At 34.7% G+C, this 13212-nt stretch overlaps 1 protein-coding gene across 1 annotated transcript; it reads right to left on the reverse strand.

Moving 5' to 3' along the window:
* Positions 1-2319: 2319 nt before the first annotated feature.
* On the reverse strand, positions 2320-7250 carry LOC124630413. The gene is made up of 3 exons (XM_047164312.1): positions 7223-7250; positions 3329-3431; positions 2320-2747 (listed from the first exon to the last, which is right to left on the reverse strand). The coding sequence occupies exons 1-3, from the start codon at positions 7232-7234 to the stop codon at positions 2605-2607; spliced, it is 258 nt and encodes an 85-aa protein (XP_047020268.1). The 5' UTR covers positions 7235-7250; the 3' UTR covers positions 2320-2604.
* Between the last annotated feature and the right edge of the window lie 5962 nt (positions 7251-13212).

Below are 13212 nucleotides of genomic sequence, written 5' to 3' on the forward strand. Positions count from 1 at the left end.
TGCTTTGGTCTGGGACCTAATATAAGCCTATGGAACATAATACACTATGCAGTTACTGTGGGCAATACTTGAGCCCAACTTCCATACAAAGAATAGCATTGTCCTTTAATACATTTTGTTTTCTTCGTATTCAAAACTAAATTATTGGCTGTAAACCATTGCGTTACTAGTGAAAGACAAGAATTCACGTCATCAAAATCTACTCTATTCCTATCAACTTTAAAAATTAGAGACGTGTCATCAGCAAACAATACTACATCACACAATGATTTTAAATAATATGGCAAGTCATTAATGTATACAAGAAACAAAAATGGACCTAAAATCGACCCTTGCGGTACGCCCAAACGAACGGGTAGATTGGAAGATTTGACACCATTAACGTCAACACATTGCATTCTACCGCTTAAATATGAGCTAATAACACTAAGTGCGCTGTCTCTAATACCATAGTACTTTAGCTTCTGGGTAAGCGTTTCATGTTGGACGCAGTCGAACGCCTTGGAAAGATCACAGAACACCCCGATAGCATTCTGTGACTTCTCCCACGCACTGAATATATGTTTCAGTAGAGCAACTCCGGCATCCGTTGTGGAGCGACCCTTTGTAAAACCGTATTGTTCCGCATGTAAAATATTGTATGAATTAAAATGCCGGAGGAGTTGATTTAAAATTAGCTTTTCAAAAATTTTGCTCAACGCGGGCAGAATTGAGATCGGTCTAAAGTTACCTAGATCGTTCTTGCTCCCGGATTTTAAGGGCTGTTCTTTAAGTTTTTGTTTTATAGGTCCATGTTTTATTGCTGTCTTTTGTTCTCTTTGATTCAGTTAATTTATCAGTTCATCGTTTGTTGCATATTCGTTTTAAATAGGTTGTAGATAGGTACGTCCAATAGTCTTTGAGAGAGCTATATTGGCTATCAAGGGAAGAGAGATCTTTGCCCCATTTATTACTTAGTTAACTGATAGTAAGTATCAAAACTGCACAACGTCCCTCTGGGGAAACCATTTCCACTGATCTTAAAACTACACTCTTTGTCATCACCCAAAATATCAATTTACAGATGCCTTCTCTCTTTCCACTGCTTTTCTTTTTTGTCTGCCTTCCATGATCATTGTATGCCCTATTTCACCAAAACAGTTTCCATCTTCACTAGTCAAAGACTTGTAGGAACAGCAAAACTCAAATTTCTGTCATCGCCATCCTTTGCGCCATAACTCACCTTCAAATGTGACCCAATTCTTATAATAACCGCGTACACTAATAATGTATGGGTAAGCCTGGTAATGTCATATCGTAGTGCCATGACGCGTGGCGAGTGACCCAGTCATGTTACGTGAGGTTGGGGCCGTACCCCAACGGGTAAGGGGATTTGAACCTGTTACTGAAGGTGGTAAGGTTGATTTTAAGTTTTTGTGTAGCTTTGGGAATGAAGCAGGTTGTTTGTATAAAAGTTCCTGTGTATTCTTTGGGAATGGAGAAGGAGAAGTTGTAAGGTTTGACTTTTAGTAGAACCTTAAAAGCAAAAGAAGGATACAGTACAGACGAGCCTTACACAGTACCTATGTCTATTACAGGTCTCTGGGTATTCCTGATATAGGGATGAAATTGTCTTTGAACTTAAATCCATAGTATTCTTTTTCTCAATTTAACTCACCGTGTTCCTTCTGGAGCCCTTTGTGTCCCTGGGCCATGGTAACTCTTGCGAACATAATCTTTTCGAAATCTTAATGAGCCCTTTTATTATCATTTTGATCGTCCTTAGGTACTTTATCAGATACATAGGAAATATCGGTGGTTGACAAAAACAGTAGAACTTTAGCAGACAATAGCCATTACTCGTGGGAAGTAAGTTGGTACAACAATCATGTATAGTAATTTACTTGTACATACTTTGGGACCTTATAAAGTGTTCAAGACAATGTTTTTGTCGTATAAGATTATAATTATGTCACATGAAAGGGTATTGTTTTCTATTCAATTTGGTTTTTAAATACTTTAAGGTAATATGTTTTTAATTCTACATAAGACACCATAATTATAATGTAGATGTAAGATAGGAGCTATTAGGAAGGAACCTAATCTGAGAAGCTCCTACTTACCTCTAAAGATAAACAACAGATAAAGTAAGCTTGCGATGGTTAATTTTTGGTTGTTTCATACTCAAACTACTCTCAAGTGGATCCCTGACATTCTTCGGATTGTTAGAATTCGGACTCACCCTTATAGGTATTAAAACAATACACACACCAGACATTATTTGATAATGGCCGGCCTGATTTATAGTCTGGAAATCAATTAGCAGAAGTAAAAGATCGATTAGAAAAATAAATTAATGGCATTTACTTATTAACTAAGTACACTGCTTACATGCATTCAATTTAATCTTCACATCTCTTTACTTACGAGGTATCAATTTAAGATATATGGCATCTTATTTCTTAATCTTATTACAAAATGGGCATATTATTACAATACGCCCATTATGTAATCTAACATTTTAAATGTTAATTTCGACTATAAAAACCCTAGGATATGCACTACATCCTTACAAAAAAACTTCCAATATTTTGGCACTAAATCTAAAACTATAAACAGCGCCATCTATCGTAGAAACTGCTCAATAGGCGCGTAGTCGACGCTGTTACCGCGAGGACCGTTGAGGTACACGGAGCGGCCGCCAGATGGCGCTTGTCTGCTGAAGAACTCCGCGACGTTGCCGCTCACGCTACCGTATGGGATGCCTCCTGAAAAATGAGAATATCAACGGTTAATAAATTTTTTCATAATTTTAATTTGTACATATTTCCATTTTGTGCTTTGCGATGGAAATAATTTTATTTTAATTTTACACAGATCAGATTTTTTACATAAATAGAGTAATCATCCTCCAAGCCTTTTTTCCAATTATGTTGGGGTCGGCTTCCAGTCTAATTGGATTCAGCTGAACAAGTATGTACCAGTGCTTTACAAGAAGCGTCTGCCCATCTCAACCCAGTTACCCGGGCAACCCAATATCCCTTGGTTAGACTGGTGTCAGATGTTCAATGACAACCGGGACCTAAAGTTTAACGTGCCATCCGAAACACAGTCATTGGTGTCTAAGATATAAGTACTAAGAAAGTAACAGTAAATAGAGTAATCATGTTCTAGAAAAAATATTTAAGTTAAAACGTTACATTAATGGATATAATAAAATGAATCTCGAACATTTGTTCTTTGTAGGTCTCAATTACCTATACCGATTTGATTGAGTCAAGGTCGAGAATAGAGATGCTTAGGATTTCAAAGGTCAGTAACATAAATGGACTATAAACACGACACATACCGTATGTAAGTCCAGGAGCAGGTACAGTCACAGTCTCTCCATCATCAGGCTTTGCCGCTGACAACGCGAACAATGCCAACACAGCACACACAAAGAAAGATACCTGGAACACGGGAAATAAGTCATTATTATCTGATTAGGAAGAATTTTAATCAGACTGCCGAAAAAGGGGTATACCATAATATAAGTCTTGTGTTTTTTGTAGCTCCCTATATGAGCCAAAATAATATCATGAGAACCTATTTGTAGTCGCAATTATTACCTCTATATTAATACTTCTATGGTAGGCGACCAAGAGAGTAGAGTAAGAAAGTAGAGAAATATGGAAGGCTATGGGGGAGGCTTTTGCCCAGCAGTGGGACAACACAGGCTAAATAAAAATAAAAAAACTTCTATTACCTACTAATATTAGACGCGGGCAACTCCTATTCGTAGACCTTACGGTGATTTCAATAATGGATGTAAGAATGCAATTTCCTTTAGAATCATTCATAGTATTTTATGCATTCATCATTAGTTCTAAAACCGATATAAGTATGCTCAGTAATTACCTACTAAGATTCCAATCTTTGCATTAAGCATTTGGTCAAATAGGTCAAGCCGTTGCCAAGGTCCCAATATAAAGTTACATACCTATCAACAAAATAATAATTAGTCGATTAGGTACCTTCAACTAGACCTAGCTCCTAATTGTCTGACAAATAAGTTAGTCGTCATAGGAAGTTATTACTCTTATTTCCTACTCAAAAATATCCGCATTGCTGTTTTAATGATTTCCATATTTGGTTTGCAGATGAAGACGTCATATGAAGGTTAATGAACCGACAGCAATTATATTTGTTTTGGAAACGATGTAATAAGGACTGTTTGTTTGATGCAAAAGATAGGAGTACAGGGCTATGTAGGTAGTATAATATCGCATTAATCACAAATTAAGCTATGTTGGAGTCGGCTTCCAGTCTTCACCGGATTTAGCTGAGTACCAGAATTTTACATGTAACGACTGCCTATCTGACCCGCCCAAACTAAGTACCCTTTAGTAAGACTGGTTGTCAAACTTGCTTTCTTCTGAAAACCCATACACTTACTGACAAAGATGATCAAATGGCAGTCGGGACCAAGCCCACCAATTGAACGTGTATTTCCCAATACTTAGGAATTTGTCAAGATGGTCATCTGTCCATATCATAATAAGTAATGTTAATTGTAAAACTTCGCGTAGGAGTCCGTAAATGCATTCTTTGAGCATTACCAAGTACTCGTGCAATAAGATCGGATTTATCACGAGAATGCAACACGACTGCATTGATATAATGCAACTGACATTTAGCATTTTGAAGACCTTGGGATATTATTATGACCCCTACCTACCACATGTGTCGTGTTTTGTTTTATTTTTGTGTACAAATGGTGTTGCTTCCGCAAAGGGTGATTTTGTATCTGAAGCTTTTTCAACATTGATAGTTTTAATTGAGGAATGGTCCTATGGATTATTACACAACTTAACTATGTATTTATCATATGAGTCTACTTAGTGCTGGCAAAACTGAACGTAGACTCACCGTATTGATCGCATATATTCAAGTTTAGGATAGCGCACATCCAAGTTTGTAGGTATTTATTTATTTATTTATTTATTTTTTATTAGGTTAGCCAACAATTGTTTACACATAACATTACATTTAGAATTTACATATAAACATCTGTAAGTGTAACAATCACTTATAGGCTAACACCACATGCACTATAGGTAAACGGCTACTTACAAAAATTATTGGTATTAATGTTATATTGTAACTAACATTGTTTGATTATATAGAAACCCAAATGGTTGTATGAGGTATCTTCAATGTCCTAATTCTCCGTAAACTTGGTTAACCGAACCGATGTAATAACATCACTATTCGAAACTTAAGGTTAGACCTATAATGGCAGATATGTTATTAAGAGATCTTGAACATGATCTTTACTTGCGGTTAGCGGTAGCGTGTCCAAATAAATCATTTATTACAAAATCTTCGTACAATTTGAAGTTATTTTACCAAAATATAAGACGTGATGTATATGCTAAATTGAATGCACTAGACACAAATACATTGTTGCATTGTCAGAAAACGGGTCGAAAAGTTGATAAATAGATGTAGGTAATCACACTCATTTCCCAAAGATATCACTGCCTATGAAAACATCCAACACAGAGACATTCTAAATTAGAGCAACGAATGACAATAACCTCTAAAATAAAGTACATACGTACATACCATATACTTGACAAAACACAACATAATGTATTACCAACATTACATATCAAGTCATAAGTTACATTACAAGCAAGTGATCTGAACTTGATCTTGATAGAAGTCGTTTCGCCTTCACTCGAGGCCGAGGCAGGCTAGATCTAAGATTAACAGGAAGTTTAGACTGTTTAATCGATATTTGGACCTTTCGAGGTTATGGTTAAATTTAATTTTAATTGTATACTGATATATTCATCAATTATATTAGTTATAGGCTAAAATTGCATGAGGAAAAATTTAAACGGCATTTGTATTTGTACGTCAGCTTGAAATTATTTAGTTTTGGACATAAATAATTTAGCAATTAATTTAAACCTATGTAATAAGGAAATAGAGAAAATCATTACTAGGTACGTACGCACGGAGCTATCAATTTCCAAGTCAGGATCGAAACGAGACCTATCATAAAAAACATTGGCTTCATTATTTTTAACCAACACACAATCTTTTAATAGACTGGCCTTAGTCCCAAGTAAATGTAGTTACGCATGTTTTAACCACATTACATAAACACCTTTATTTACATAAAAATACCAGAAAATCAATAAAAGCGGTACCTATCTCACGTTATGTCACTTTCGATATTAATTTACCGAATGTTAGCGAAAGCTGTACTATTAGCGGGAACTTAATTAGTTTATTTCTGTAATCTTTGAGACCGGTTTCGAAATTGTAAGTTTAAAGCTGAGAAAATATAATTGCTACTTTGTAACTTCGTATAGTCAACTGCTTAAGTATTGGGAATATGTATACGAAACACCAGTCTTTCAGGCTTTGTAAGATTCCCGCACATTGCAAACTAAAAAGTTTGGCCGACAGGCAAAACAATTGCCAGTTATTTGGCCAAAGAAAATCTTGATTCCAATCAAAGTTTTCAGTCGTTTTGATACATGTTCTTTTCTAAATACCTGATCTTTGTAATATGCATAGGTACAAACTATCGGCTGACTAAACGTTTGCAGTCTGAAGCTGAGAAAACATAATTGCTACTTTGTATACACAACCGTTTATTAGGAACAAGTATAGGTACGAAATGTGAATCTGTCAGACCTCGTAACAGGAGTTCAGGCAGTGCTTAAGATTGGTCTCGCCAAATCAAATAGTTCTAAACCTATGATTACGATAATGATCTGTTTTTGAGAGTGGTTTTAAAGTAGGTAAGTTTAAATCTAGAAGCATCAGTACCTACCCAGTAATGCTTATTGCAAGCTCTTATCGAAAGTCACACTAATTACAAAGGCCGATCTTGGGTCTCTTCTAGGGAGATAAACTTTTCATTCAAAGGGCAAACATTTTTGTTTCTAAAAAATAACAAACAATCAATTTTGTAAATCAGTATCATTTCAGCAGATAAAATAAGCTCTATTATTAGCCAAGCTTTTGAAATTTTGAAAAGAAACAACAGATTTGATTAGACAACACTTTTGACTTAAGAACCGCGAAAATTCCTGAACATCACAAATGAAAATCCACAATAGAAAAGTGAACCTACGAAGAGAATTTCTTATTGGCGATCCTAAAGACCTTTCTAACAAGAGCATATAATTACTTAGGACGTATATTATAGTTATTGATATAATGAATAAAATGCACTCACCCGTAAAGACATGATGATGGTCACGACCTGTAGTGAGGCGCGCGGCGACACCACCGCGTCTTATATACGAGCACATACTCTGTGACCGTCAAAATATAAAGTAAGCTTTGTTTATCATTGATAAAGATATGTACGGAAATATAAGAGCAATAGTCCTGGAATTACCTAAGCTAAGTTTAACATAAGCAAAATGAAAGCTTTTCCCGAAAAGTACGAAGTGGCCTATCACTAAAATTACATATTATGATAAATTATCAAAACGGGTTATCAAAACTAGTTGATAAGTCCAATAATACTGCCTGATTACATTTCCCTTGATTTTGAGGATCTGTCTATACACAATTTCTTAAAACTTAAAGTTAGCTTAACTACTTGAAAGTGGTCACGACATTTTTTTCGGACCCACGAATGTCTTTTAAGGTACATCGTACCTATAAAAAATATTATCAAAGTTAAAAGCTCTTAGTTAGGTAATAAGAGAAAATCATTGCCCTTGAATAAATTAGGCTGTTAATTAATTTTGTTAAGGTCAAAATGCTTAAGAAAAATATGTAGGGCTCGCCTAATATTTATAAAGTAATGATCTGAGATAACATCAAATTGAAATTACTGCATTATTAAAATGTGAGATAAAAAATATTGATACATATTTCTCTAACATACACCTGTTTGGTTTCATTGCCATTTGCAAGATAATCGTTAAAAATATGCTAATTAGTTGAACTTACTTCTAAAAGTTCTAAGACACCGACTATATTTAAAAATAGTCAAGTTCAAAGCTGAAAAAGAACAGTGCAGAATTTAACTTGTAATGTGCGCTACATTTTGCGCTCGCGCATAACTTTCAGCAAGGCTTTGTACACGATAGTACCAAAGAGCAGTGGTAGATGGCGTTAAATTCAGGTATATGATTAGTCTGTTACGTTATACTTTCCTAGATAATTTAGTTAAGGTGTATAAACTTATAGCAAAAAGTACCTACATTCTAATATCAAAAAAGTAAGTTCCTGTTTTATTCCTGAGGTAATGTATAAGCTTAATACAATTTTAGCAGTTTCGTTCCTTTCATTATAAACGATAATCACTTGGAATTGTTCAAATGGATTAAGTAGAGTATCAGTTCCGAGTTTATAAGTAACTATTGAAACAATATGAACTTAATCTTCTTATATCTTTAGCACCATGTTCAGTTACAACAAATTTCAATACACTTTACATAAGTACATCTTGTTATAAGTAAACAAGACCTACTTGTTGCTACCTTAACAAAACATAGAAACATCTAGATAACAGAAGCGAAACTTCGTTCATTAAACCTAAAGTTACAGTCCAATTTAAAATTAGCTACGTTTTACAAAACGGGGCACATAAAAAAGCAATTCCCTTGACTCGAGTTTCCAATATTAGTCAACGGTCATCTGAAGTTACTAAATGCAAATCAAACTATAACTTAGAAGAGAAAAAATTAGCTAACACTTGGCCTAAGTTCGCTGATTAGACACAGATTGCAAAAGATGCAAGCTCTATTAAAATTCTTTGATCTAATTACGAAATTAATATTAAAAAATTAAGGCAGGCTGTCAACAATAGACCCCTTGATAAGAACGTAACTTATAACGTCGATTAGAAACGCAGAGAAATATAATTGGATTTAGAAATAAAGAGTGATAAGCTCATAGCAGGAGAATTCGCTAAGTTTCCAAAAGTAAATAAATTGGTATTTATTAATATTGGTACAATTTATTTTCTTGCAAACTTGTTTTCTGTGTTTCTTATTTATTGTCTTTTTCCTGCCTCGTTCCTTTTTGGGGTCGGCGCAATTGTTTTTCCTTCCATTCTTCTCTGTCAGCCGTCATAATAACATTCACTGATTTCTGATTGATGTCATCATCGATTATCTCCCTTTCCATTCATCCACACCAGCTGCCATCAGTTTATAAAATATACCAAAACAAACAGCTAGACTGGTAACGAAAATCTACCATATAGGTAATTCGCACTATTTGTGCGAAACTCTATGAAAATGGAAAGGTATAGTTGCTGCTAGACAAAGGTCTCGCCCTAGCTAGAGGATGTACCCGTAGGTACTCACCGCCCTAATTGTACGTGTTGGTGAGCGCAGCGTGGTATAATTCTTTAGTTTCAAGATGAGGCTGCCTATCTCAGAGCGATCATTTAATATCCCACTTTATGCTTTATCATCATCATCTGCCTGGATTTTTCTTAACGATTCCCAAAGATGTTCAAATGTTTGCTAATAAGTATTAGTATTTAAGTTCGGAAATCCCAACAGTAGAACATCATACTTTCGTCCCATGGCTAGACGGTAGGCGCGCAAACGAACCGTGACGAATGGTTACGTGGAACATCGTAACTGTGACCGAACAAACACCATCGCTTTCATTTGTTTTCTTATTTGTAACACCATACTCTATAACGACCATTGTTGTCTTGCTAAACCAGTCGGAGGGAACGAATGGAACTTTAAACGGGGTTCTTTGATTTCAATTAGTAGGGAAATTACATTATTAACGAAGTACTGTACTGATTTTTATGCATTTCAGTTTTTGTACGATAGTAGAACTATCTTAAGTACATACGACACCTAACTCTTAACGTTACATAAAAACTTGAATAGGTCTTTAAAATACACATGTTTGTGATTGCTTGAAGGCTAGAAAGAAAGAAAGAAAGAAAATAATTTTTATTGCGCAACAATAGACGCATACACACACTTAAAATTAGGCACATTATACAGAATTAATGATAAAAGGGGAAAATATGCGTCTTAAAGCGCGCAATACGGCCCTCGCTCAGCATAAGGCTCCTCTATTTTTTGGGAGTTCTTAAAAATCTGCCATGAAGTACTTCTAAATAAATTAGTTTCTGGCATACAATTCTCCAAGTTCATTCAAAGAAAAATAAAAATACAACTTGCGTATAGAGAAAAAACGTTACTTTCATTGAAAAAAAACTTATTAGTAGATAACATCTAAACCTTTGCACAAGCTGCTCCAGCAATTCAAAGCAAGAAATCAATTATAAATAAATAATAATCTATTGCTTCAACAAAAGAAAAATATAAATAATAATTATTATTTACCAATAATTTACTCAATAGTAGGCCTACAATGACCTAGACCCTAGGTCACTGACACTACTCAGATCTAGTCGACTGAACAATTGACAAATTAAAGTTTAGAAATGCTAGATAGAATTACGTGCTACTAAGTACTTCCTATTAGGAGTTCCGTTTCTAAGCAATTTAGAAAAGAAAATAACAAAATCTTTAAATTATCTAGGTATTTCATTTCAAACTATGAAAGAATGACTAAAATAAGCTTATTTGTGAGATGGCCTCTGATAGAAGAGTATGGAAAAAGAAGTCATTCTGTGCCGACCCTGAATAAAATTGGGATAAGGGCAGGTGTGATGACGGCAATGATTATGAATTAATTTTACTCGGAGTTTTGCTAACACATAACAAAATTTACTTTATTACCTGCCCTGATTCCTTCGTCCTTAAATCCTGATTGAAACATTCTAATAGCTGTATTCATAATCTGAACATCTATTATATTGTATTGCTATATTTTGGCAAATTAAATACATACTTACGATTTATACACAAAATACGAGTGAAGAAACTGGCCATACTTAAATCAAAAATTAAAAAGTATTTAAACGTCTAGACTGGCATCTTCTTTTTTCAAATATCCAGGTGCAACTCGGACCACAAAAATCGGCTACCAGCCAGCAACAGATTACATCAACAAACAAACAAATGCTCTATTTACTGATTGCAGACGTCATTACATAAACGAGTCCCCTCGAGATATTTCACAAACCTACTATTGAATTGTTACAAGAATTGCGTTCTTGATAAACTACTTCAATTTCCACCGATTGGATACGATTGAAACTTAATCGTTATCAGGGTTGCCTAATTAGTGAGCCGTGGTGCACGAGTTTGAAAATAGAAGGGTTTTTTAAAAGTGTTTGCAATTATGGTAATCCTCGACCGTTTTTTGGTGCAGTTTACAGTTGCTGTCAGCCAGTACAAACAACAGTATTTTCCGGTATTTTCCCTTGAAAAGACAGCTTAATTTTTTTTGGTCCTTAGCGTTTTCAATGGAGTTACCACGCCCTGGTAAATAAAAAGTTCCAGAAAAACAACTGATTTTCATAGAAAACCACAACATTGTACATACATTATATTCTCTCAATTTTTCATGTAGAACATATCACACAAACAACAACAAAAATACGCTCTTTTGATCACTGTTTCAAAACAACCCAACTTAATTTACATGCACAAGCTTCCAGTCGTTTCTAACCAAATAGCCATCTTACAAAACAGTATTTAGTACGAAAATAACTCTGGTTTACGTACGCAACAGGTACATAGTAGCCGGGACAATATTTCAGAAGCGCGACAGGCCAGCCTTTCGCTAAAACCGCTCCCTGTTGATAATATTGTGGACTTGTAGGCAGATAGACTAAACTTCTAGTAAGTTCTAAGGAAGTTTGGAAATCGTATCTACTTAATGGCAATTGAAACGATTATTCGTTTAAGTTATCGCTTCGCTATGTGTTTCACGCGGTTTCAGCATAAATAAATAATGATTTTATCACTACGCCCAATTATCGTTTTATCGCCATTAATAGGTCATCTTAGGCCACTAGTGGTCATAAGATTGACAAAATCTGTTAAGAGAAAGCTTAAATTAAACTATGTTATAATTAATTTCGTCTAAAGTTGGGTTATTTACATTCATGAGTACATTGCTACGTTTACAATATCATTTGGCTAGCCTTTTCCTACTTTTGCAGTGTCATATTTTAAAATATTATGATATGAAAATGAATTGCAATTTAAAGCCCCTAATTTCCAAACTAAACATAGCTTCTAACCTACAATTTTCACTATATTAATAACAGTTCTACCTAAACTAGAGATTGCTTCATCCGGAACCGGTCAAGAAATTTTGTCTGAGAGCAAAAGCAATAATCCCAGCACGTACTAACATTTCGCCATAACGAGCTAGAATAATTACTGGTTGGAACAAATGTAGGCAAGGCCGAAAGTAAATGGGGAATCATAGGGGAATGAGTTCATTTCATGGTAAATGTTCCATGGTAATTTTATTGGCAATAGAATTATAAGAAGGGCAAAATCAGAGTCTGTTTCTTAATGCAAAATAAATATTAGAAACCAAGAATTTTAAACGGTAATTTCATAAATTAAATCATCTATCCTTTTAATTAAACTACCCATAAAAATTCATTTAAGTTATTTTTCAGTAGAATCGTGAAAATAACTAAGAGAAGAGAATGTCAACATTGAATTCTGTCATAAGATTAAATTAACGCATAAAATTAAATTAACGAAAAGTAGCAAAAATATTATTAAATTGAACAATGATTAATTTTACCGTAACCAATGTACCGCCTACTGATACTAGTGATTTAGCAAGCCAGCAATTTTAGATGATGTAACGAACATTTAAATCGTAGACAATATTACAATGCGGATCAAGAAATTACTAAGTGTACATTAATGCCATATCAAGTCGCACAATATCCATCAATTTAATTGTATAAATATAAATATCACACCTTCACACACGGTCGGTTAGCCCCATGGTAAGCTATTTATTAGCTTGTGTTATGGGTGCTAACACAACTTGATAAACTACATATAGCTACATATATACATAGTTATAAATACATATCATAACACCCAGACCACGGCCAACAAGCATGCTCATCACACAAATGTCGACCGAACCGGGAATCGAACCCGGGACCTCAGGTCCGGCAGTCCGGCATGGTAACCATTGCGCCATCGAGGTCGTCTAGGTCGTCGTGTAGGTAATTGTATGCAGATAGATATTTAAGAAACCCGACTGATTACCTTTTACCACCATAGTCTTTGTCACAGACCACAACAATCCAAAATTTCTGGCTTTTAATGCTAAGTTTATATA

This window comes from Helicoverpa zea, chromosome 5 (assembly GCF_022581195.2).
Source record: "Helicoverpa zea isolate HzStark_Cry1AcR chromosome 5, ilHelZeax1.1, whole genome shotgun sequence".
Lineage (NCBI taxonomy): Eukaryota > Metazoa > Arthropoda > Insecta > Lepidoptera > Noctuidae > Helicoverpa > Helicoverpa zea.